The following is a 26454-nucleotide window of genomic DNA, read 5'->3' as shown; positions in this document are numbered from 1 at the left end:
GAAAAGAAGTGACAATTATCTGGTTCTATTTTGTCTTTGAACGAGTCACACATACTTAGTAGTATGTTTGTCTTGACTTGACCTCAAATTAGTTCCATTTCAGAGGTGAATAAAATAAGTCTTAATTGAATACATAGACGACTACAAAAGCTTCTCTTTAGCTTCTCTCTCTCTCTCTCTCTCTCTCTCTCTCTCTCTCTCTCTCTCCAATGAAGCAAAGTAGTACAGCTAACTCCATACATATATAATAATCAAAATAGGCATCATCCAAATCTTTCCCATTCCAAGGGAGGAGGCATAATCCAGGTAAATATCATGAGAAGAAATATGCTCAAACCTTCCCAATATCTACATCCACCATTCTTCAAATAAAATCGGAAAAAAAGGAGACAATTACATCCTCTCCAAGCCAGGAACTACTGAGGCCTGCACCACTCTCTCAAACATGATGGTGCTGCAGCTGCAACAATCGGGAGTAAGCTCCATCAGCACGAGATACCAGCTCGGAATGGCTACCTTGTTCCACAATGCGACCATCCTGGACCACCCCGATGCAATCTACTCCTCGGATAGTTGAGAGGCGGTGAGCTACCAAGATGGTCGTCCGTCCCTTCATAAGCCGCTCCAGCGCTTCCTGCAACACGCACTCTGACTCTGCATCTAGGGCACTTGTCGCCTCATCTAGCAGCAGCACAGCTGGGTCCTTGAGAACAGCTCTAGCTATCGCAATTCTCTGTTTCTGACCACCTGATAATTGCACCCCTCTCTCACCCACTGCAGTCTTGTAGCCATCAGGGAATGAACTAACAAACCCATGCACATTAGCAGCCTTTGCGGCCTCGATTATTTCCTCCTCTGTTGCCCCATCTTTACCATAGGCAATGTTCTCCAGAATGCTAGAAGCAAAGAGAACTGGCTCCTGCTGTACAAGACCAATCTTGAGCCTTAAGGACTTTAAGTTAAGCCTTCTGATGTCCTTACCATCAATCATGACCTTTCCTGCAGTGGGATCATAGAAACGCTCAATAAGGGCGATCACTGTGCTTTTCCCACACCCACTGGCTCCTACAAGAGCTTGGCTCTGCCCAGCTCGGATTCTTAAATTGAAGTCCTTGAAAATGGGGACATCAGGCCGAGAAGGATAAGCAAAGTCAACATGTCGTAGCTCAATCTCACCACGAATGGAGTCAACAGGCTCAGCCTCTGGGTCGTCAGGGTCAATCCGTGTTCCTCTGTTGAGGATGCTAAAGACAGAGCGGATGGACTCCCCACCGCGAACAATCTCCGGGGCAAGGCTCACTGTCTCGGCAACAGAATTGGCAGTGATAACGAGAACAACGAAGACCTTGATGACTTTAGAGAAGGTGGAAGCATGAGAGCGGACAAGATGGGCCCCGTACCAAAGGATGAGGGCCTCTGATGCATATAAGGACAGCTGGGAGAGGCCAAAAAGAAGACCAGATGTCTGGCTCCGTCGAAGGCTGCGCTTCTGAGGGATGCGTAGTTCATGGCAGAACAGCGAAAGGATCTTATCTTGTGCATTGAATGCTGCCACAGTGCGGATGTTGCTCACACCCTCTCCCGCAATCATGCTAGTCTTAGCATGGGCCTTCGCTGTGTCCCCTGCGAACCCCTTCATTGAGAGTTGCTGTAGCATCCATCAAGAAAGGTAACGTCAGATGCTTTAGAAAGGATTTATTATTCAAAAGACAAAATAAAGAAGCAGCCTGTGGCTTATGAGGAGATCGAATAAATCCATCACTTCCAGACAGCCAAAACGAGGAAGCATTAGTACATATGAAAACGAGTTAAACTCATCAAGAATTGTGCAAACCAAGAGTAATGAAATGACAAGGCACAGGAAATATCCCAAGTTATAAAAGGGAATCCACCTTTGCAAGGAAAAGGCACTCCTGTCAGAGCACCCACAAGTCGATTTTAAGTCAAGTGCCTCAAAAAGAGAGGTAGGTCAAGGCCCCTTATATCCCTCATTCAAAGTATATTTAAAGGGTACTATCATTTTATAAAAGTTTCTCTGCTGATAGTGCTTCCTGCTCCTTGATGTCAGGGACCCAAAGGAAGGAGGGTCCACAGGAGTACAGCAGAAGAGAGAATCATACTAAGTCAGAAGGTGCTTTAAAGCCACACGAAAATGAAGCTCACAGCTTTGAAGGGAAATACGTGGGTCATTTCCCCCCAACTTTTGATCTTTCTACCACACGCTCAGATAAAGCAAATATAAAGCTGGCAGAGGTTTGATGAGCCAAAGTTACTCCAACTGCATACGACAGTTCTACAGAGGGCCTCGAGTAACAGGCATGTGCTAACAAATATACACAGGCAAATAAATGAAGGGGAGCTCCCAATGCATTCTTAATGATATTTAATTGGGTCTTTCCCAATAGGTCAAAAAGAGCAGCATCTTGCCATCTTGCCAGAATTGAAGAGCACACAGCAGCAGCCAGAAAGCACATGTGCAGTGCAGTAATTTATGGCAGTGTGGCAGGATGAGTTAGAAGATACCACCACAATGGTGCCAGATACTGAAGAGCGAGAATATCAAGGCAGGATAAAGACGAAATCAAGAAGTGATTTTCTAAATAATTTGAAGAGATTACTGGATAGATTGTCACCTTCGGTAAGGCTCTAACTATGGTAAGCGGGGTTGGTCGAAAATCAGAGCCAAAAAAGAGTGGTGATGCTTCGGTAGCACAAAAATATTATAAGAAAATGAATTGCACACACTATGAGCTTCTTCACTAGTACCTACTGGTGGAGTGGTGGAATGACAGTACAAACTCAGTAAGGACTTAACATACAGTGCTTTTTACTCTCATATCGGAAGCTAAATTAGAAAGTAACGTGATGGCAGTAAAAGAAATAAATAAAAAGATTTACCTGGGCAAAGTTGGCCAGAACAAGAAGAGGGAAGGTAGCTAGAATGAGGATAGCTACCCGCCATTCAACAATGAAACCAACTATGAAAGATGTAAGAAGGGAGGTCATGTTTTGCAGGATAACAGATATTCGCTCCGCAATTGCAGATTTAACATCGGCTGCATCTGTAGCTAAACGAGCAGCCACGAGACTGGAATTGTTTTCCTCTTCATCAAACCAACCCACTTCGTTCCTTAAGATTGCTGCAGAAACATCATATATTTATTCAAATCCAATGATATCAGAAAGAAAACAAATATAGAGGGAGTGTTTCTTCATACCAGAGAGCATCATCCTGCGAACTCTGGTGGTGAGATTTTCCCCCATGATGCTGAAGAAGTAATGCTGCACCAGGTAAGCAACAACAGCATAGAGCCCAGTGCCAATATAGATGAAAACATACTCCCTTGTTTTTCTCTCCATTGCATTGGGGTCCCTATAGTAGAACACTTCGATCATATTGCTCATCACAATTGCAAATGTTGGACCAATAAACCCAGAAAGGACAGATCCGATAGCACCCATTAAGGTATAAGGCCACTCTGGTGCATTTAGCTTCAGAAGTTTGAAGAAGTACCCACTTGGAGCTGGATACTTGCGATCATTGTCTGCATTAGAGACCATCTCTATACGACCATCTGCTCCAGTGCTGTACTGGTAGCTCAAGTTCCTTAAACTTCCAGACCTGAGGCTTAGAGATTTTGTGGAAAGAGAATGGCTCAGGCGAGAAGACCGAGCTCTACGAGTTGATGGGCCACCAAAATCTCTGCTTCCTGCCATTTCCTGAAATCGTATTAGAGAGGCATATGCCCCAGAGCTGCCTTTGGCAAGAAGTTCGTCGTGAGTCCCAGTTTCAACAACTTGCCCTTGTTGGATAACAGCAATCATGTCAACATTTCTTATTGTGGAAAGACGGTGTGCAACAACAACGGTAGTTCTCCCAACCATTAGGCGGTCTAATGCCTCTTGAACAATGCTCTCTGAGCCTGCATCCAGCGCACTGGTTGCTTCATCTAGTAGGAGTAACTTGGGGTTCTTCAACATGGCCCGGGCAATTGCAATTCGCTGTTTTTGTCCACCAGATAGCTGAACTCCACGTTCTCCTACCTGTATTAGATTAGCATTTACTCATAAAGGCATGATTAAAGGGCTTCTCAAGAAAGTAGCTCAAGAAAATCCCACCTACAGTGCAGTATTATCGTTACTTGAGTATACAAGGAAAAATCAGATTCTTTTCTTTCAGTTGCAGACAGATTTGGAAGCAACACCAACTGACCTTCAACTAAACATTACTATAGCAAACGTACAAGTCTCGAAAAAGGTTCTCAAATCTTGTTGCTTAGTTAATAAGCCAGAAGCACAAGAAAAAAACTGATCACCTGAGTGTTGTAGCCATTTGGAAGAAGAGAAATGAAGCTATGAGCATTAGACGCAGATGCAGCAGCTTCAACCTCGGCAATCGAGGCATCAGGCTTCCCATAAAGTATGTTCTCAAGTATCGTGGTTGCAAAGAGAGCTGGCTCTTGATTTACCAGACCAATTTGTTCTCTGAGCCATTTCAATTGTAATGTCTTTATATCAACATTATCCAGCAGAACTTGCCCTGCAGAAGCAATACTGAGATGTAGCAAATGAACAGAAAAGGCAATCACATTTTTTACATACCTTGATTAGGGTCATAGAACCTTTCTATCAGAGCCACAACGGTACTCTTTCCAGATCCACTGCCTCCGACCACTGCAGCAGTTTTCCCTGCAGGAAAGAATAGGGAGAAATCCCGGAAGATGATGACATCAGGTCTTGATGGATAGCTGAAGGTAACATCTTTGAATTCTATGTTTCCATGGACTTCCACTAAGAACTTTCCATCTTCAGGATCTTGAATAATAGAGGGCTTTTGGCGAATTATCTCCATTAGCTTGTATCCAGCAGTCTTCCCCTTGCTAAAGGCTCCAAGGTTTGAGAAAGACTGGCCAAGACTCCTGCATTAACATTGGGATGTACGATATTATTTTATTGACGTTTAACCCCATAACAAATGGGATGGAAAGCCATTCAGGTTGATACGATGATCAAGAGTCACCCAAAGTTGTAATCTAAACTGCAAATTTTAAATTATTTTGACATGATTAATCTGTAAACCATTAGACTTGTGCTAAAGAAAGAACCTGGAAAAAAAGACCTTCTCTCTAATACTCTGTATGATCGGTTATAATAAAATATCAGCATTCAAATAGATTTAACAGAAGGATGCAAGTAAAGGACGTGCCAGATTTGAAAATTCACTATCAAGTAAAGTACCAGAGCTTAGGTAGTGCTAAACTACTGATAGCTTTGGATAATAGAAGAATATTATTATGTAGATTCTCATAAGTATGATGAGCAACTCCATGTATCAATTTATCTGGACCAGAGCATTCCTAACTTGCAAATAATTAGGAAAGATGAAACTCAAAGTTGTAATAATATTAATCATTACTTGTGTCATACTAATCAAGAATATCAACCCTGTGAAAAAGTAAAACCGCACATGATTCAAGTCCAGGAACTTACATGCCACCAACAATGGCAGAAAATATAGCAGTGAATGCCTTCCCTCCATCAGTCTGTCCATTCCTAATGAAGACGCCGGCGTACCAAAATACCAAGGCCCATGACATGCAGGCTATCCCATAAGTGCACCCAATGCCTAGACCTTTAGCCATCCCTGCCTTGTACCCAAGCTTCAATGTGTTCTGGATTGCTTCTGAGTACGAAATGAGGGCTTTACCCTCTCCCACAAATGAATATACAGTTCGAACTTGTGCAATTGCCTGCCCACCAGTATTAGAAGAGCAACTTGAAAAAAATCCAAGTAAAAAGATTAATGAAGATGCCAGTAAATATATAATATCTGAAACATTTGAAACTCAGGCAGACCATCATTTGGATATAAGCCTTCGATTATCTTGTCTTTAAATTCATTACTATATATTAATCATATTACAGAAGGTCTAATATTCTTATCCAGGTAATTTCAAATTTAAGCATATTATTATATCTTCGGACAACATAATTGTTTACCTATTCGCTTGGGATACCCCTTTAATCCAAAGGCATGCTATTAGCTGCGTGGCCCACTTTGGATTCCAAGCACAGTTACGACGATTTGGAAGGACAGAGCAATCAAAAGAACCAACTTTAACCAAGCCAAACAACTAGACAGAGAAATCAGAGAACCACAATAATTTCTTTGTACAATGGACCCAAGTTGGTCCAAAAGGTCAAAATACTGGTCGAAGTAGTCCAAGTGTTGCAACACTAACGACACAAGGATATCTAAAACGACAGCGACGCTATTAACATCTAAACCACCTTAATTAAAACACACAAGAGAAGAACTCATCTGGGTTTCTATCAAAGATGCTTACTTGATCAGCGACGATGCCCGCATTGGCGTAGGATTCGCGGCTCTTGGAGGTGAGACCGGTGAGAGTGTACGCATAAAGCCCCCCTGCAAACGCAATCCCCGGTATGACCGCCACACTGAGCAGCGCCAATCTCCAGGCCGAGATGAAGCCGACCACCAACCCAGCCAAGAACGTGGAGAGGTAGTGGATAAAGTTACCGACCTGCTTATGCTCAGACTGATCAGATCTGGTTTACGCTTCGGAAAAGAGAGTCGGGGGGCGGCGAGATTACCTTCTCGCTGATGGCGTCCTGGACCAGGAGGGTATCGGTGGAGACGGAGAAGACGATGTCGCCCGTGCGGGCGTCCGTATCGAAGAAGCCTACGTCCTGTCGCAGCACAGCTTCCAGGTACCGCTTCCGTAGTGCGCTCACCTGCCTCTCCCCAGTGTACATCCAGCACGCGATCTCTAAAAGAAAAAACATTTGAGAAGGAAAAAAAAATGGAAGTAAACGGTAAGCTCACGAGGGTGACTGGATCCCAACAACGCCATTAATGGAGACGCAACATCCTGTCGATTATATCGTGGTTATTTATCTCGTTTTCTCACGGAGAATACCGCGATATTCTCGGTCGCGATCCACGAGGGGAGGTGAAAGCGACGGGACTAATTGCGGAAGACGGAAAGAGACGAGAAGTCTCCACCTTGACCCCACCGGAGGTGAGCCGGTCCAAATCCGTGAACCAATTTATTCCAAAAATAAAATCGGCGGAAATTAACTATAGCATTTTACATTTGGACTTGTACTTTTTTAACTAGTTGAAAAATGAGTGAAATCAACCTCCAGCATTTGAGATCTGTTGATCTTTTTATGGAAAAAGACAGGGTGTGATTTGTAAACAGTGAAAATACGGGGTTTGATCGGCAACTTAGTCTCAATGTAGGTCGATGAAAGGAAGAGCTGCTCACCGAGATACGAGGACAAGCACACGACGAGCCCGAGATAAACGAAATAGAGAGCGTACTGCAAAGGGAAACAAATATTAAGAAAATGGAGGGGGTGGTGGTGAAATGTGAAATGGAGTTGGGGGGGATAGATCTGAGAGGGAGGTGATCGGACCTTGGAGACCTCGTCGGTCATCTTCCTCAGATCGGCCTGGTTCTTGCCGAAGCCATTGACGAGATCGCCGAAGAGGAGGAAGAAGACGGGCATGGCGGATCCGTGGACGATGGCTCCGATGCTACCCGCCGCCATTAACCCTAGGTCCCACTTGTCCGCGAAGGAGAAGAGCTCGTAGAACGCCAAGCTCTGCTCCGGCCTCTTCTTCTCCCCTTCCCCCTTCCCTTCTCCAGCCTCCGCCATTGCCTTCCTCCTCCTCCCTCACTCAACCTCTCTCTCTCTCTCTCTCTCTCTCTCTCTCTCTCTCTCTCTCTCTCTAAAGAGTCCGCCTCGGTCTCCGTTACGAGAGGAAGACGAGGGAGAGGAGTGGAGCAAGGGGAAGTGACTATAGAGGAGCTGAGCGACTCCCGTCACTCGCGGTGAGCGAACTGAAGTCAATGATAAGATATATCTAGCTCATTAATGCAGTGTCGGAACGTGGTGTGCCATCTTACCCTGCTCTGCAGGTGAGGATAAGCGTTCTAACTTGGGGTGTGGAGTTAAAAAAATATCGGGAGGAGAGTAACCAGGGTTAGAAGGAATCTAGTTTGTTTCAGAGACCGAACAAGGCGACTGCAATATCAGACCCACCAATAGACCCCGAAAGCTAAAAGGCGGGTGATTGCTTGGGTGCGATATATAACGAGTTTTTGGGGGGAGTTTTCGAGACTGCTTTATGGAGGAGAGAGTCATGTGATACGAGTATACGACTCGGCGAAGTGTTGTACTTTTTAAGCGGGTGGCGCGAATCAGGTTATTAGGAACAGCCGGGAAGCGAGGAGAACCACATGATAGGGTTTCCATGGTCGATGATTGTGGCCCCCTCATGCCAACCATGTGAGCCGCGCAAGAGTTTCCTGTAAATTTTTCAATACTATCCATTGTTTATCAACGCATCTAATATATATATTAAATTACTTATATTATTCATCTTAATTTTAACTAGTTTTATATTTATTATTTCAAATATAATCTTAATATTTGATTATTTACAATTTATAATAGTTAGTTTATCCGTTGATATTTGAGCGGTTAGTCATCATCACAGCCTAATGGTCAACTCTTCTTCTCAGTAGACAATATAATTGAAATATTAGTTTTAAAAGATTTAAGCTTAATTATCGAATCTATGTATATTGGGTTTGCATAACAGCTTTTTCAACAATAATTTATGGTTTAGCTTGAATAATATTGAGTTAATCAAACAATCCCTATTACCTTTCAAAGATGCTAGATTTTGTGATCAATGGTTCCATCCCACAAGGGATTGTGAGACTAATTCTAATTTATAACCTTCTGGGGGTAAAGTTTCATGATGATCTCCATGACTTATTGTAGAACTCTCAATGCCCTGCATGTTTTGGAGTCCTTTACAGGAAAGAGATGCCTGGCAAAGTTGGATTTTTAGAGCTGTTTGAGTACTGAAAAATAAACTATTATAATTGATCACTTTATTTTATTTTTTATTTATTTTTCTGGTGTGTGTGTGTAAATTTAACACTAACAGGACCACTAAAGTCCATGCCATAGTGATGGACATAAGCAGATCAAATAATAGGGTTTGTTTACTTTAGCAGAAAGTGTACTAATAATTTATATGACAGCACTGGAAAGCAGCTGTAGCTATAATTAATTACCCCTCTCTGCACTGCACTGCACTGCACTAATAAGTAAACATTCTAAAGAAAGATTGGGAAGGGTTAATTAATTCAGCTCATGTGATTCAGGCATGTTCATGTACTTGGGAGTACTTGTAAATCATCCACAGAAGTTTCTATTTTGCTTTGGCTTTCCATTTGATTTAGGCAAACTGGATGGAGATGAGATTCTAATTTGAACAAAGATTTAGTCGTAGGTTGGTTGGTGAATGATTAGATCTGTTGGAAATAAAGATCGCGCGATTTAGTTTGAATATTATTGCCTAATCCCAGAAATTAAGGGAACAAATTAATGAGAGTTGATGCATTAGCACTATAAGAAGGCATGACATAAATAATAGCTATAAATTTCTAAAGAGCATGAGACCCAGGATTTATTATATGTATTGACTAAAAAAATTATATAAACTTAATTTTATATGGTAAATTAGAAAAATAAAAAATAAAACGCAATTTAATTCCAAAATCTAACTGATGTAATTTGTCAGCATCTCAAAAATTTCGTTCAGATGAACCAAATAACTAAGTAACGTACACTAGTTTGCCGTAGTCGGCCCCCCATGGCGAACTCGGCTAAGACTTGAGGTCTCGTCAACGACTAGCATGGGAACGTGAAGTCACTATCGTGATTGAGAGCACACACGGATATATCGCTATTCCCATCTTTGGATAATATTATCCACGTAAAAGCCGGGTTGGATGCATCTAAGCACGTGAGTCGGTGATGTGACAAAGTTCGCAGTGCGGTCTCACAAACACAAACACCCACCATTCGTCCACCACGTGAAGCCACGTGTCCTCTGCCGGAGTTCCAACCGGAGATACTTGTCTCCTCCATGGGGAAATAGGTCGGTAGACTAGGTTTTCGGTGCGGGTCAATCAAAGTTCGGATTTATCTGGAACTGCTATTAGATGCGTGCTAACTCATTAATTATATATAATTTAATATATTAATTATATATAATTAATTAATATAAATTTTAACTGCTACCTCTAATATCCTATTCATATATATATTAGTATATTACTCATCTATGGCCCATTCAATCAAAAAGCTAATCTCTCCTTTGCTCTTCTAACAAGTGTTTTAAGCCAGAGTATTGAAAAGAGATTAAGGTTTAATCATTTATATGGGACTTTTAAAGGTATTAGGTTATGGGCCGGCCTACTTGTTCTTATGGCCCAGGAAAAATGTTTTACTTGGACAATAGTGGGCTTTTTAGGGCTACTTTTTCCTCAAACAAAATGGTTGCTGATTGAAATATAAATCAAGTTTACATTTAATAAAACAGAGATCATTAACATTGGCACATTTCCGACAATCCAAATCGTGTCTGAAATTGAATACAGATATCTTAAGATTAAGATTATGATGACCGTGACTAGATGATCAGATGCCGACGATCAATTAATATATGTAAAATTGGCTTACCCTGAATCTCAATTATCCTCCTTAATTCTCATGTCGAATCAAAGGAAAAAAGGAAAACGAAAAAAAGACCTAACTAGGCACAAACTAAACTTAAAAAAAGTGAGCAGAGAGCTAAAACTTAATGTCCAATAATACCACTAGATAATTAATGTTGATAGTATCAGTGCAATAGCGTGAAAGGGATATAATTAATCATATCATTGCAACTTGGAAAATATCATCAATGAGTGCTTAGTGGAAGTTTAACTACACTAATTAACCTACCAAGGTTCCTCTTTGATATATCCATCCATGACGGAAGAGGAGACAAGGGAATAGGAATCAAATCCCATTTTTGCACGCAAAGGAAAAAAGGCCTACAAAGTAAAGTAAGGCAAGTCTCTCTCTCGCTCTCAAATCTTTTTTGCAAGTTGGAATTCAATCCTCTAGCATTTGTGTTCTATTTAGTGTATTTAGTCTTGAATTTAATAAAAGTACATATCTATGGATCCTCTTTTTTTTAAAATAAAAAAGTTATTGTACTTCTAGGGTTGTCATGGGAAAAAGAAAAGAAGAAAAGGGTATCCTAACTTACTAGGCCTGAAGTTATGAGAGAATTAGAGAGGAAAGATTGAACATAATCTAACTCTCAATTTTTAAGCCAACCAAGTTGAGATTGAACTGACTCGATATTGAGTCGAGTTGAGTTTAAGATGCAATGTTCCACCTCAAGCCGAGCTTGAATCAAACCTAAGGGCAGGTCGCTCGAGTTAGGCTCATTTACACCGGTACTTTGAACACAAAATATAAATATTATTACCAAACTAATTGACAATAGATTGTAACATGGCTAGGCCCAACCAACCACTCATATAATTTTGAGGGTCTTACCTTAATTACCAACCAAAAATACTAGAAATTTTAGAATTTTGTGTGAACATTAAGTAGCATATTTTAGGCTTATTACAATGGGAAAGTTTAGCCCAATTGTCTAATCTACTTATTAATGATGGCCAACACATTGTCTATCTACGGGCTCTTAAATCAATAATAATAATAATAAATTAAGTATTTTATGTACAAAGGTAATTAATTGGACTAAGGAAAAATAACGTATTCACTATTTAACTTTTCTTCACAGACAAAGTAATCATATAATTCAATTTGAAGTCACCCATGCTGTACTCGGGTGTGTATATATATATATTATCCTAATTATTGCATGCATTTATAAGCAACGACGAATGTATATGAAATTATTGATATTATTATGCCTATCTAGAGAGGATACCAAGTGGTAACAGCTATGCAGCATGGTCATATACGTGCAGTCCATGCAAACTTACTCCTATCCTATTTCCCTCCCATGCCATATCCAATCATCTAACCGGCAAATAAATAATAAATACCTGGAATTATATTTTACCCAAACCAACCTCCTTATATTTTTTAACTTAAGTATTTACCCCCGTGAGGGGTGAGGTTTTCGGTGCACCGTCAAATGCATGCCACCGCATTGAGCGCATTCATTCGATAGTCATAAGTGAAAATATTTAATTACTATATAAAAGATTTATATCATCTAAAGTGGAAAAATCTCTAATTCACCATAGGTAAAAAAAATTACGAATATTTTTTTATAAGATCAGCACTATAAAAACAACGGTTATAAAACACTTACAACTCAATTTTAATACTCATAATCCTCTTGTTAGTAGTTTGCTTGACTCTCTCTCAATGCGCTGCTTCTGATACTTGGTACTAACTTTGATGACTCGTAAAGTAGTAGACTTGACAATATAGTGAAACTCTAACAAAATAAAATATTAAATTTTTATGAATAATCTCCCCAACTTCTGCTCTTAAATATATTTTGGAGCTCTCGGACAAACTCTATTTGAAGTCATTCAAACAAGCAGCAACTCTATTTATTTTTCGAACTTCATAGTATATCATGTTACAACCTACAATAAATACTAGAGAAAATACATCATGATTAACTTTGTTTGATCACTAATTTACTAATAACAAAATCTAACAATAAAATTTGAGCAGCTCTCGTTAGGGTAGTAAGATGTACGTGATATTATATTACCGTCCTGACTAACTTTATTCGATACAGTAACAACTAGATAAAATATATTATGACTAACTTTGTTTGATCACTAATTTAGCAATAATAAAATCTAACGATAAGATTTTAGCAGATGTAATTATGGTAATCAGATGTGCGTGATCAATATGTTAACGTGATTGATTCCATTTGTGCAAATCTAATATATCTTTCAGTTCCTTTTTTGTCATTAATTATTTGTTTCCATAACTATTAAAGTTCATATGAATACATGTTGTAATTAACATTACTATAGAAGAATTATATAGCAAATAAGTGGACTACCAACAAAAATTAATAGCCGTCCATTTCTTTCACCATCAATTGTGGGCCTTATAGTCGTGCTTTAGAACTAGCATAATTAGGCCACTAATACATGGATTAGTGCTTTGATTAGAATAATATGGTGGTTTATATGGTTAGCAATAGTTTAATTGGGTCCTCTGTAAAGTCCTTTATAATACTTTACCCATGTTAATAACTATAATTTTTTTATATATACTTCACACATTGTCCCTTACAACAAGGACATTGTAATAATAAACAATCTTATTAAAAATATTATAAAGAACAGTAAATAATCTTTTAGAACAATTACATTAGGCATTTGTGTCACTTTACCATTTTATTATTCTAAATTAAAAATATTATGTCTTTTAATTATATTTGATATATAATTGGTCCAATTTGAATATCCTCGTTAAAGAGAAAATTGTAAAAGATTTAATAAATTTTATAATACATTAAAAATAATATCGATCAAAATTTAAATAAGAAAAATATAATAAATAAAGATAATATATATTTAATATATTTATCATACATTCATTATCTAAATAATATTATTTTAGATAATAAAACTTAATTTAATTCTCTATAACTTAACAAGAATTTTCTAATTCAACCCCTAACTTAGTTAGATATATTAAAAGAATATTGATTGCACTATAGTGAGGGGTTAAATTGATACAAATAAAATTACAGGGTGTAAAATAAAAATTTTAAACTATTTTTAATATGATTTTATTAATTTTTATCTACCAGTTTAAAACTATGGCGAATAAAAAAAAAAGGAGAGAGACGCCGAGATCAGCAAAAAGGAAACGCTTTGATTGCCATCGGACCCACCTACTCATTGAGAAGAATATTTTTGAAAGTAATGCAACTTAAATTGACGAAAGAAACTAAAAAGAAAGAGAATAATAATTTTGAGAGATCCTAATTTATAAATTTAAAAAAGTAGGGGGAGGTGGGCGAAAAAGTGATGGAGAGATAAAGGGAGGTGAAATAGCCACGGAAGCCCAATGCGGAGCTCCAGATTTTCTTTTTAAGGCGTGGGGTTGCGGGGAAGGAAGGATCGAAAGGACGAAGAAACCGAAGAAGAGGTCGATTGGGGGAGATGATTTTGTTGGAAGAATAAAGGAGAATAAGAATCATAGAGTAATAGTCATCGAGAGGACTCTTCCGGTTCCCAATTCACTGGTAAGTCTAGCTCATTTTGTTTGCTTCTTTTGTGGATTTTCTTTGTTGCGGTGGCCCAGATCTCCATCTATTTACTGCTAGGAAGTGATCGAAGGAAAAAAGGAAGGATCTTTCTTGGTGGGTTTTGTGATTTTTGATCTGGGTATGGAGATTTTTGTGGGATAGCGATTGATGCTGGAGGAAAAGAAAAGCTGCTGATTTTTGTTTCCGTTTCTTTTGTGTAGAAAAATAGAGAGATCTGCCATTATTGGTCTCCCTAATTTTTTTTTTTTTTTTTGGTGGTGGCGGCTGATTTCTTTGTTTTTGTTTTCTTCCTGCTTCTCCTTTGTTTTATCTCCGAAACCTTTCGTTAGATCAGCTCAATCCATTGGACGCTTGCATTTTATCTGCTTGGATTGGCTATCGAGATGTTTCGATTAGTGGGTCTCTTAGAAAACCTTGAAAATTTCAATCTTTATGCATTTATTTACTTTCCTTTTTATGATTACGTGCTGAGTTTTTTTATTTTTTTTTTAAATTGCGCCTGGATCACTATTTTGCTTGAAATTTCCTTCGATCTTTCAAAATTCAGGATAAGCTTTTCATTTGTGAATTATAACTGCTTTGATTTCTTTCATATCAGTATGTTTCCTATTGCACATAGAAATTTTGATTTTTGTAGGTCTGGCTGAGAGAAGGTAGGTGTTTTTTGGAGGCGTTTCAAACTTTCATCTTCTTGAGATTTTGAAGCATGCTGGAGGGACAATCTTGCTTGATCTCAAGGGCAATTCCGAGCTCCTGTGAGCAAGAATCCAAGTGGGTCTACATGACCTACCGTCTCCTCAAGATAACGAGCAACAAAAGGACTCCATGTGTGGAACTTGAAGAGCAGGATGAAGGCAGTGCCGTCAAAAGAATGAAGTTGCCAAAGAATCCATATGTTGAAGGGACAGGGTCATCTGATTGTCAGGGCGGTGGTGGTCAATACCCCGAGTCGGGTTCTCTTATTAACCAAATAGGCCGGGATAATTCCATCAGTTGTCTTCTTCGCTGTTCTAGGTCTGACTATGATGCTCTTGCATGTGTTAACAAAAGCTTCCGCTCTCTAGTACGGAGCGGTGAGCTCTATAAGCTGCGTCGGTGGCTTGGGATCGCTGAGCATTGGGTATACTTTTCATGTAATGTCCTTGAGTGGGAGGCCTATGATCCCTATAGTGGCCGGTGGATTACTCTTCCAAAGATGCCTCATAATGAGTGCTTCATGAGCTCTGACAAAGAGTCTTTGGCTGTGGGTGCTGAGCTCCTTGTTTTTGGAAAGGAAATCCTCTCTCATGTGGTACTGAGGTATAGCATTCTAACAAACTCTTGGTCTCCTGGCATAGAAATGAAAACTCCTAGATGTTTGTTTGGATCAGCTAGCCTTGGAGAGAAAGCTTTTGTAGCTGGTGGTATTGATGCTTATGGGAATATACTACGGTCTGCAGAACTTTATAATTCTGAAACTGAAACTTGGGTGACTCTTCCTAGTATGAATGTGCCTAGGAAGAAGTGTTCTGGTGTCCTTATGGATGGCAAGTTCTATGTGATTGGGGGGATGGCTAGCAACACAGAGTTGCTAAATTGTGGGGAAGAGTTTGATCCGGAGAAAGGTACATGGAGGGTCATACCAAATATGTCCTCTGGGCTAAATGGTGCAAGTGGGGCACCTCCTCTTGTTGCTGTTGTTAATAATGAGCTATATGCAGCACATTATGCTGAGAAGGAGGTGAGAAAGTATGATAAGAAGGCCAACTCATGGATCACTTTAGGAAGATTGCCGGAGAGGCCAGACTCTGTGGATGGCTGGGGCCTTGCATTTCGGGCATGCGGAGAGCGACTCATTGTCATCGGTGGGCCAAGAACATTGGGTGGAGGGATAATTGAAGTTAATTCTTGGATCCCGGAAGAGGGGCCGCCGGAATGGAACATGATTGCCAGCAAGCACTCTGCGAGCTTTGTTTATAATTGTGCCGTGATGGGCTGCTGATTCTTTTATGTGTAATGACGTTCTTGCCTGCAGGAGCATGTGAAATTGGTTTTATTGCAGTGCATAAAATACTGATTCTGCCTAACGGGTAAACTCTGTTTTTATTATAATTTCAGATTTTACTCATGGTCCAATAGAACACTTTCTTCTGTGTACTCTTGGGTGTTATCTTATTGTTTCTTATTTTCCCTTATTTCTTTTGCACATCAAGATTTCAACCTTTACCCAACCTTTGTAGATTGTCTTGGATTCTGAATCAAATTTGTTAACTTATTCATTGTACTCTTGTGCACTATTATTGTTGGGCTGTTGGGGAAGGAAAATCAATGCTGGCATTGTTGTACACTATTTTTGTGGTTATCATAATTGTGCTCTATGAGCATTCATTATCCACCAAAATTGCGCTCATCTTGATTTGATATACACACTGTTTGTTGAAGTCCCAGCTAGTTGAGTGTCAGATTTGGCAACTAGGAAACAAAATAGATTGGATTTATCATCTACAGATTGATTAGTAAACTGAGTCCTTTTAATCATTAATGCTACTACTTGACTTGCTTGCTTTGTTGGAAAGGTAGCCAATGCAAGTAGTATCATTTTTATTAAAATGGCTACAAACTTACATTTTTTTTGGGGGTAGTTAATTGCAAGAAGCTGCATTATAACTGTTAAAACATACTTCTTTGACCAGTCAAGTTTCAAATTGCCCTAGACACTGCAAAAATTTTATTTCACTCAACTAGTTTTAAGATATATTGCCACAATATTAATCTTAAGAAAGGGTGGAACTAATCTTGGAATGATTGCCACATTTGATCGCATACTTATTTTATTTTTATCATATGTGTCAAACATATTTGATGTGTATACAATTGCATTCATTTCACACATGTACTTCTAGTAGGATGCAGATGTTCGTATAATTTGATTGCATCAGTTACAGAGATAAGTCATATTAGAATGATCTGCAGATTCAGAACTATAGAAGAAAAGAGAGAGGGCATCATATGAGGCTATGGTGATTCCTTCCATGTACTTAGGAGCCTCATTCAGCAAGAACACTCAGGTCTCTTGACCTAGTAGAGACTAGAGAAAGCCTGAAAAGTGGACCTATGCCTGGATATCTGAGAGCTACTCAAATTGATGTATAAAAGTTTGGAGGTTATCCGAAAGAATTTATGTCTATGTTCCTTCATCTATGTATGCATATTTATTTATACTAGGATCCTGTTAATATGTAGTCAAATCAGAGTAATCATGCATCGCAATTGGCTGTTCGCATTACTACAAAACCATTGTTGTTTGCTATCTGAAAAGTTGGTTCTTTTGGACGATTGAATGTCGTGTGCAGTTGTCTTGATTCATGCACTTGAGAATTATTGCCATCTAAATGTCACATTTCACTATGATCAATGTTCAAGAACTTATGAAATCTAATGGAGAAGTTGTCGACATATCCATATCACTATGTGTGCCAGTGCCACTAGGTAGTATTTTAAATAAGCTCTTGGGCTATATGGATTAAAATTTGTTAATGTTTGCAAGTGAAAGCAGCTTGTTGTAAATTTAGCATCAGTATAAAGAAAAGCAACACATTATGCTCGGTTAACGCCAGGATATTGCATCTCTTTAGATCTTAGAAACATCATGCAGTGGAAATAGTTATTGTTCATATGGGAGTTTCATGGTTAATACTAGTAATATAACTTACTTGCTATAATCTGATGATCATACATTAGCAGCATAGCATTTATATTATTCCTTCAGGACAAGTCTTTTTAGCTTTTCTACAGTTAGATTTCCTTGCAATTTGTTTACTGGTTGTTCTTGCTCTTCTATTCAATATGCCTCTATGCTTCATGGACTGGTAAAACTATTTATATGGAAAATACATGTTTAAGCTCATACATTCAAATTTGAAATTCTTTTACAGGGTCTTTTATGTAAAATGGAGGTAAAGTTCTAATTAGGATATTCCTGTGGAGGCAAAAGATAAAGGCTGCACTGGTTTGAATACGAGGAGATCGTCTACGATATTTGAAAACCGTACCAAGGGACCATTACGGTAAAAGGAAAAAAAAAGTGTTTGGAATTTTACTTTTTGGTCCTCGGATTTTTAACGGCCAATGATTGGTTGGAGGTGATGGATCACTTTACAAGTACAGCAAGCCGCAGTAGTACTAGCTTTTAGTTCTACACCGAAGCTACGGTGTCTCGCATCTCATATGATCTTATACACTTGCCTTCTGGAAAAATAAGAGATAAAATCTCATTTGTCACCATTTTCAATTATAATTATTCCATTAATCCTACAGTAATAACTAATTGACCCCTTAATCCAATTTAAGATGACCATGAATTTGTCCTCTATCAACCAAATTCTATTTAATTACTCAACAAAGTGGCCATCCGTTTATAATTACATTTTAGAGTGCTTTAATTTGATTCTATCGAACTATCTCCCATTTTTTCTCTATAATTATATGATTTGAACAAATAATATCTTATTTTTTGAAATAAAATAGAGGAAAGAAATGTAAATGTTGAATAGTAGGTAAAAAATTTATAAGTTGGTTTAAAATAAATATAAATATAATTTTCTCTTAATTAAAATGTGTGGTCCTGTAGCTCAACGGCTCAGATCATCCCATCGTTGCGCCAACGGTTACCGCTTAAACGGACGATCCAGATTAATAGACCTTTACTAGACCGGAAGCTTTATACGGTGCCCTTTTCTTCCCTCCCGTCGCCTTTTTCTCGTCTTCTTCTTCTTCTTCTTCTTCCTCCCGTCGATCCCAAACCCTAACCCTAATTCTCGTCACATGCTCCATAGATCGATGCTGTGAGGAGAGAGATCGATGGAGACGGCGGCGCCCCTGCCCCGCCCTTCCGATCTCTCCCACTCCGTCCTCCAATTCCTCGCCGATAGGTTCCAGACCGAGGAGGACCTCTCCAGATCCTCCGATCTCGAGTCCGAGATCAGGGATCGGTGCACGGATCTCGAGTTGTCCCTCGACGATCTGGGCCGTAGGCTGTCGGAGACGATTTTTGCCTACGCGTCCCACTCGGAGGAGGTTGGTGGACTCCTTCGTGGCGTCAGGGAGGGCTTGATCGATCTCCATTCGTGTACCTCCAAGAATTCGCGAGGTTCGTTGTGGCCATTCATTTCTAAGCATATTTGCTTTTTCTGTTTGATGGACCGAAATGGATAGAAATGGATAATTGTAGATGTGGGAGAAGAGGATGAGGGATCTGAGAGGAGTGAGCAGATCCTGATGGAGGAGCTGCCGGCGCTGGCGAAGGAGGTCGCGAGAGTGGAGACTGTTAGGGCTTATGGTGGTAAGCGGCAATATTCCATCTTTAGAATGTTGGTGGATTTTCTATGTAATATGTTCTTTTAGCCCACTATCTAATAGCTTGGTTATCACAACCCTTCCAACTACGAGAATCAAAATTTCAATTTCGGTGCACTGGATGCCTCTCTGCTATCCCTGTTAGAAAGGGAGGATTGAATGTATTAACTAAGAAGAATTAGAAGTCTTAACATTATCTTGTATTGAAGTTTGATGAACAAGAAAGGATTTTAGGCAGAAGCCTTTGGCGCTAACAGCTATATGTAAGCAAAAGAGTATATCTTTTTCTAATAGGTTAAAGAGAACACTTAAAAGTGAGTATTTAATAATCTAGTTACGTCGAATCTATGATGTGATGCCAATTCCTACTTTATTATTTACTTATTTAAAATTCTTATTTTTGGCCATATGGTATATAATCTTTTTAACTCTCATTAGACAATACACGCTGTTACATTAGTTCATAAATATAAATTTATGATTTCTTAAACTGAAAGAATTGTATACTTGGTTTAAATTCTATTTCTTTTATGGATTATAACTTGCCCATGTAGACCTCTAAAAGCTGATTATAACTTAAATATGGGGATGTTATCTGAAATGGAAAACAAGTGAAGTGCAATATTAGATGAAAAGCTTTACACTTGTGGGCTTATGCCATGCAATACTTTAGTCAGAGACAATTAGAAAAACTCTGCTGTTTCAGTTAATTCCTGCCAACATTATTCTACTTTGGCTAGCTTTGATTATACAAAATTAGTGTCTCACTGCCTTTGGCCAGGGACCAGTTCTCTTTAGGCAAGACGTTTGGGTGGTGGAACTCTAACCAATTATTATATTATGTATGCCTAGTTGCTTACATCTATTTATGCTTATACATTTTTCAGTAACCTCGATTATTTTCAAGTTCTCCAATTTTTGGAATGACCAGCTTTTGAGTCATCTTTTAACATGTTTAAGTTAGATAGGTGATTTCAGTTCGACATTGATGAATTTATTGACTGGAGTTTTTATCCTGTGCAGAAACAGCATTGAAACTTGACAGTTTGATTGGTGATGTAGAAGATGCTGTTTCTTCTTCTGTGTCTGGAAAACTTAGATCTCCTCATGCAGTTAAGTCAGAGGTGAGCAATAATATGAGAAATGAAAAGTTGGAAGTGTTGAACGCAATAGTCAGCTGCTAAGTTTGGTACATTTTTTCTCATCTTTATTTAACAGGAAATTCGTCTGATGGCGATCAAGTATCTTAAAGATATAGAGGATATTTTAACATCTATTAGAAAAACAAGGCCTCAATGGGCTCGTCTTGTCTCAGCTGTAGATCACAGAGTTGATCGAGCTTTAGCAGTTTTAAGACCACAGGCAATTGCTGACCATCGATCTCTCTTAGTGTCCCTTGGATGGCCCCCTCCCCTTGCTGGTTCTAATCTTGCAAAAACAAATCCAGGGAAATCAGCTGAGTTTTCAAATCCTTTATTTTCAATGAAGGGGGACTTGAAGAGCAAATACTCTGAAAGCTTCCTCTCCTTGTGCAATTTGCAAGAATTGCAGAGACGGAGAAAATCTCGACAATTAGAAGGATATCATCTAGAAACTGTACTTCGGCAACCATTGTGGGTAATCGAAGAACTAGTTAATCCAATATTTGTGGCTGCACAACATCATTTCTCTAAATGGGTTGACAAGCCGGAGTTTGTGTTTGCTCTTGTTTATAAGATTACAAGGGATTTTGTTGACTCCGTGGATGAGATTTTGCAACCACTAGTGGACAAGGCCAAGCTTATAGGTTACAGTTGCAGAGAAGAGTGGATTTCAGGAATGGTGACTGCACTATCCATATATTTGTCAAAAGAGATATTCCCCAAGTATATTGATCTTCTTCAGGCGGAAGGTAGCTTGGGCAACCTTTCAGATGGTGCTCAGGTACAGGCTAGGATTTCATGGCTTAACCTTGTTGACTTGATGATATCTTTTGATAAGAGAATCCAGGCTTTGCTTACAAATTCAGGACTGCTAATTCTGCTGAAAGAAGATGATAATACTCATGGGATCTCGGCTCTCTCTGTCTTCTGTGATCGCCCAGACTGGCTTGAGATATGGGCAGAGATCGAAAAAGGGGAGATGCTAGATAAGGTGAAACCAGCAATGCACGATGAGAGAAATTGGAATACAAGGATTCGAGAGGCGGTGACCATCTCTGGATCAGATGACTGCAAGTCTCCTGCAATTTCTGGTGCTGTTCTTCAGGGTGTGTCTTTGTTAATTGATAGAGCTCGGTGTTTGCCTAGCATTCTGCTTAGAGCAAGGTTTATTAGGTTAGTTGCTACACCTATTGTGCTGGAATTCCTTGATTGTATGCTTCGCAGATGCCAGGAAGCAGAGGGTCTTACTGCTTTGGCTGATGATGATGCCTTACTCAAGGTATCACAGGTAATTAATGCAGCTCGGTACTGTGAATCTACCTTGACAGAATGGTGCGAGGATGTGTTTTTTCTGGAGATGGAAACTTTGTCTGATGAAGGTGGAGGTCTGCCTATTTTTGAGGAGGCGATACATGCATTGGAACATTTTAGAATAGAGTGGGTTGATAAGATTTCAACTGTCATTTTAAGGGGATTTGATGCACGTTCCCGGGAGTACTTGAAAAATAAGAAACAGTGGCAGGAGAAGTCAGAAGGGTTGGCTGTGTCTAGGACCATTATTAGTTGTTTAGATTATCTGCAAGGGAAGATATCCAAATTGGAAGAAGGTCTGAATCTGCTGGAGTTCACCACAATATGGAGAAGTGTGGCGAAGGGGGTGGACCAGCTGCTCTTCAATGGGATTTTTATGAGTGGTGCTAAATTCTACAATGATGGTGTGGGGAGACTCATTGGTGATCTCGATATTCTCTTTGGTGTGTTTGCAGCATGGTGTTTGAGGCCCGAAGGCTTCTTTCCGAAGCTGTCTGAGGCATTGAGGCTATTAAGGAAGGATGAGAGAGAGCTCAAGGACGGAATGTCGAAAGGAGGGAAGGAGAGGTGGCTGAATGGAAACAGTATAAGGCATCTAACTATAGCAGAGGCCGATAAAATTGTGAAAAGTAGGGTCTTTATTTGATGATTATTTCATCATTTAATCTGTAACATGATAAAAGGAATAGGAGAAACTATAAGGGAAACTGTTTAATCGGAAGCTGCTTGTATTTGGTGCTGGGGCTTCCCAAATATGGTCCTTTTTTTTGGTGTTACATCTATAATTTATTTAGAACATTCCCTTATTATTTTCGAAGGATGTAATAATTTTCTTTATTCAATTGTTTTTTTTTTCTCAGATTACTATGTCAAACTCCGGAATGTTTAAAAATATCCATGTTATAGCAATGTTTTCAGCATTCAGACTATCGCAAGAAGTAGGTGATTATCTATGCAAAAGTATTCAGTATCACTTTCTGTGAGGTATTGACTCTTTGTGGACAATGGGCAGGCTCTTATCATTTATGTTTTGACTCTTATGAACAACATATAGCCGATTTGGTGCTTTCTGGGAAAGAGAAGTTTTGTTTTCAGTGAAAAGAATAGGTTTTTTTTTTTGTTGGATTATCTTGACGATATGCTGTATTGAGAAAAATAGGGTCTCTTCAGGATGGTTATCAACATCATTATGGGTAAACTTGGATCAAGAAATGGAAGAGATGAAATAATTTAGGCTTGGATTGTTGGGTGTTTTTCGGATCTCTTGAGAGAAAAGAAATCCATATTCTTTTTTTGTCTGATGTAGTTTGAAACAGAGGCAGTGTTGAGCATTTTCGGATCAGATGATGGAAATGAAAACCAAAACAAAAGTTGGCGATAGGAAAAGCCCTTAGCCATTATAAATTTTGGCATCTTGTTTACTATTATAAATTTTGGCAACTTGTTTGCATTTTGTTGTAGGGCCTAAGGGCCTTCCGTTTCTTCTTTTCTTGCTTTGGAGTAAAATTTTCATTACATCTATCTATGGGCTTAGTTGTTTCTTGTAGAAGGCTGGCGAGTTCTTTTTCCAGTAGTGATTGAATCTTTTACTACCCTGAAAGATTACCAATGAAATCTACAAGGGAAATTGCATGCATGCCAGAAACAAAGGAATAGAACAGCACATTTTTCTCGAAAAAAAGAGAGAAAGAACAGCACAAGTGGTCACACAGACATTAATGTCTGCTGATAATAAGATGTTTGTTCTGTGTAGCCAGCATTGCTGTGAACCACACCAATTCATGGTCATCTGATACTAAAAAGGTTTTCAGACTGGCACCGAAACTGCGAGGACAGGAGGACGGCCGCAGATGGTCCCTCTTCCATCCCTCTTGATGTCCATGCCGGCTGCGGTCCTGATGCGTCATGTGACCGACAACATATTGCCGGTTGACGCCGTCCTCCGAGCACTGTGTTTACTCAAAGGTACGTTACTGCATTCTGAAGAAAAGGGAGTTAATTGAGGTCCTATGAACTGAATGTCCTCATCAGTCTTCGCTGGCCTATGAGACCAAGTTGCATGAATTTTTATGGACTAATGCATTACAAAATCCATTGCACAAGAACCTAAATCTACATGTGTTTCATAAACTTATAGCCTCTCATTATGACTTTAATCCCTATCTTAAGATTATTGGAGATAACTTTTGATAACCTCCATTTGTTCCAGAACTGCACAGAGAGCAGCTTTCAGATCCAAACCAAGATATACATCTACAGTTGAGTGTGCTCAATTGTTGGTAATCGTACTGACAGTTTATAGCCACATCTCCATGACCATTCTGGTCCTCAAGTAACACTCTTATCTCTTATGCCATGTTTGTGGTCTTCTTTGCTGTTATTGTTGTTGTTGTTGTTGTTACTGCAAGTGAATTCAGATGAATCCAGACAGACAAGGGAAGAACAAGCTTTAAGGCAGCATCCAAGTTCAACGGCCAGAGGGGAGAGACAACTAAAAAACTGATGCTCTTCATGTCTTAGGATCAAATCAAATTTGCCAATGCAATTAAATTTAGCAGGGGTTGAGGACCACTGGATCTTGCAGTGGTCCAAATGCATAGATTTTTATGTGTTCACAGATTGGTCAACCACACTGCCATATTTTTATCTGGTGGTTGTGGATCTGACCTCATCCAATAGTGCTCAGATCTGCCCATTAATTCTTATAGAGTTTGATACAACTTCAACTATAACCATACATACATATATATATATATATATAAGCTAAGCTAAGTAGAGTTGTGGTAATTTTTAGTAGGGTATTTTGGATTATTTTTTTGATTCATTTGAGAAGAACACACACAGAGAGAGAGAGAGAGAGAGTTATGAATCATGGTGATATTTAGAACATCACATGCATTCTTGGATTCATATTGCATTAGATGGAATCCAACAACTTGAACATAATAATAATAACAACAATAATAATTAAGAATTATATATAAGACGGTTGGCTGCATATCTCTTTCACGTTACTGTTAATGTATTGTTTCTAACGCACGTCACGAGATAAAGTTTTTCACAACCTTAATAAAGACATCTAGTACGATTCTCGAATATATTTTATACGATAGTATTTTATATGGCCATTTGGACATAGTAGCGTTGACTCCAAGTAAAAATCCTCTAATTTCCTTCATGAAGAAGTCAAACCTCAAAACTATAGGGTGCTTATTATTTATTATTATTATTATTATTATTTCCCAAATAATTGTACTAAGCCATCCACTTAATAAAATAGTACTCCTTTTGTGGACCTCTCCATAAATTATAGAAGAGTACTCGCCCTGGGTTCACTACGGCAATAATTTTGTATATCTCCCCTCTCCCCTGAGAAGAGGACAATAACTTTGGTTAATGTTACCAAACTATACGGATGCAATGGAATCCATCCAACTTCTACTTGTTTTTTATGAAGCAAATTTTTTTTTATATCTCTTTTAACTTTGTAATGGATAAAATAATTAGACTATATAAGATTTACTGACATATTGAGATATTAATTTTTCTCAGTGGTCGAGTTTTATCTGCCTATGATATGAGAAATATTGTGAGTTTGGGTCGATTATGATTCGAGTTTCTCGCAAGAATTAGTTCAAATATATGAAATAAGTCAATGCAATTAGAATTTGTATGAGCAAATGTTGGCTTCACCTAGGTCTAGGGTATGCAACCTTATTTCAGGTTGTTTTCAACTTATTTAGTCAGAATGGGATAAAGATTGGAGGATAAGAGTTGAATGCCTGGTGAAAGAAAAAAAAATTAATCCTAAATATATCTACTAAAAATATAGTGTTATATATCATTTGTTGTGTTCTGGTAAATAAATCTAATGAGTAGAATTGAGTCTTATATTTAGTGAATATATGTAGAAAATACTATGTATTATATTTGAACTAATATTATGAGAGAAATAGAGGTATTCTATTTCTAAAATGACTAAATGCACTTAATATGACTTAATTGAAGATATTTTCATAATTTTTTAATATAATTGATTTAATTAGATATTTAGTTAAGTTTAACTAACAGATCTAACAATAAGATATTTTTAGTACATATTTCTAAAATAACTAAAATATAATACCTAAAATGACGAACGATTATCATTTAAATCAAATAGTCTTCTAAAAAAACCCTAATAAAGTTATCATCTTTGGCTCATTAATTCTAATAAAGCTACCTAGCAAACCACTAGTTCATCAAATTGCAAAGGTATTATGTGTAAATTTCTCACTACCTTCAATTTTCCGATTCACCCCCTTACAAATTAACAATTATCTATAAACACAACCCCCCAAATATCACCTTTTGCAAATAGCCCCTCTTTTTTGGTCCCACTTGCTAATTTGATATTTCCCCCAACCTCCCATTTATGACATCTTAGTAGTAATTAAATTTGGAGCTCAACACATTAGGCGTGAGGCATATGAATCAGGCTGTAATATATATATA

The 26454-nt window shown here is 38.5% G+C and overlaps 3 protein-coding genes across 4 annotated transcripts; 2 read left to right on the top strand and 1 right to left on the bottom strand.

The window, feature by feature from the left end:
• Nucleotides 1-223: 223 nt before the first annotated feature.
• LOC140799812 (ABC transporter B family member 19) lies at nucleotides 224-7801 on the bottom strand. The gene is made up of 10 exons (XM_073154283.1): nucleotides 7447-7801; nucleotides 7296-7350; nucleotides 6619-6794; nucleotides 6348-6548; nucleotides 5491-5750; nucleotides 4603-4919; nucleotides 4317-4540; nucleotides 3219-4044; nucleotides 2899-3140; nucleotides 224-1648 (listed from the first exon to the last, which is right to left on the bottom strand). Exons 1-10 carry the CDS (start codon nucleotides 7687-7689, stop codon nucleotides 440-442), a joined length of 3753 nt encoding a protein of 1250 aa, XP_073010384.1. The 5' UTR covers nucleotides 7690-7801; the 3' UTR covers nucleotides 224-439.
• Nucleotides 7802-13885: 6084 nt separating this feature from the next.
• On the top strand, nucleotides 13886-18443 carry LOC140799871 (F-box/kelch-repeat protein At1g74510-like). Of its 2 annotated transcripts, XR_012111088.1 has the most exons (3): nucleotides 13971-14149; nucleotides 14811-16242; nucleotides 18088-18443. XR_012111088.1 is itself a non-coding variant. In XM_073154377.1 (2 exons), the coding sequence occupies exon 2, from the start codon at nucleotides 14880-14882 to the stop codon at nucleotides 16152-16154; it is 1275 nt and encodes a 424-aa protein (XP_073010478.1). In that variant the 5' UTR covers nucleotides 13886-14149; nucleotides 14811-14879; the 3' UTR covers nucleotides 16155-16436. The 2 variants fall into 2 exon arrangements, 1 of the variants encoding a protein (XP_073010478.1); XM_073154377.1 differs by lacking the exon at nucleotides 18088-18443 and having other exon boundaries at nucleotides 13886-14149; nucleotides 14811-16436.
• Nucleotides 18444-18877: 434 nt separating this feature from the next.
• On the top strand, nucleotides 18878-22889 carry LOC140799869 (RINT1-like protein MAG2). Its single transcript, XM_073154376.1, has 4 exons — nucleotides 18878-19301; nucleotides 19383-19493; nucleotides 20531-20631; nucleotides 20726-22889. Exons 1-4 carry the CDS (start codon nucleotides 19013-19015, stop codon nucleotides 22604-22606), a joined length of 2382 nt encoding a protein of 793 aa, XP_073010477.1. The 5' UTR covers nucleotides 18878-19012; the 3' UTR covers nucleotides 22607-22889.
• Nucleotides 22890-26454: the final 3565 nt, after the last annotated feature.

The sequence above is a fragment of the Typha latifolia genome, chromosome 13, assembly GCF_019914945.1.
Source record: "Typha latifolia isolate L0001 chromosome 13, TyphaL0001v2, whole genome shotgun sequence".
NCBI classification, from domain to species: domain Eukaryota; kingdom Viridiplantae; phylum Streptophyta; class Magnoliopsida; order Poales; family Typhaceae; genus Typha; species Typha latifolia.
The sequence above is the reverse complement of the archived record's forward strand: the minus strand, read 5'-3'. Positions and strand labels throughout refer to the sequence as shown.

What these genes read in the sequence shown, in the direction of transcription:
- LOC140799871 (XM_073154377.1), top strand. Translation starts at nt 14,880, where the DNA reads ATGCTGGAGGGACAATCTTGCTTGATCTCAAGGGCAATTCCGAGCTCC.
- LOC140799869 (XM_073154376.1), top strand. Translation starts at nt 19,013, where the DNA reads ATGGAGACGGCGGCGCCCCTGCCCCGCCCTTCCGATCTCTCCCACTCC. An exon ending in GACTGTTAGGGCTTATGGTG is followed by an intron (nt 19,494 to 20,530) that starts GTAAGCGGCAAT and finishes TATCCTGTGCAG; the next exon opens with AAACAGCATTGAAACTTGAC. An exon ending in CTCATGCAGTTAAGTCAGAG is followed by an intron (nt 20,632 to 20,725) that starts GTGAGCAATAAT and finishes TTTATTTAACAG; the next exon opens with GAAATTCGTCTGATGGCGAT.
- LOC140799812 (XM_073154283.1), bottom strand. Translation starts at nt 7,689, where the DNA reads ATGGCGGAGGCTGGAGAAGGGAAGGGGGAAGGGGAGAAGAAGAGGCCG. An exon ending in TGACCGACGAGGTCTCCAAG is followed by an intron (nt 7,351 to 7,446) that starts GTCCGATCACCT and finishes TTCCCTTTGCAG; the next exon opens with TACGCTCTCTATTTCGTTTA. An exon ending in GTTCTATGACCCTAATCAAG is followed by an intron (nt 4,541 to 4,602) that starts GTATGTAAAAAA and finishes TTGCTTCTGCAG; the next exon opens with GGCAAGTTCTGCTGGATAAT.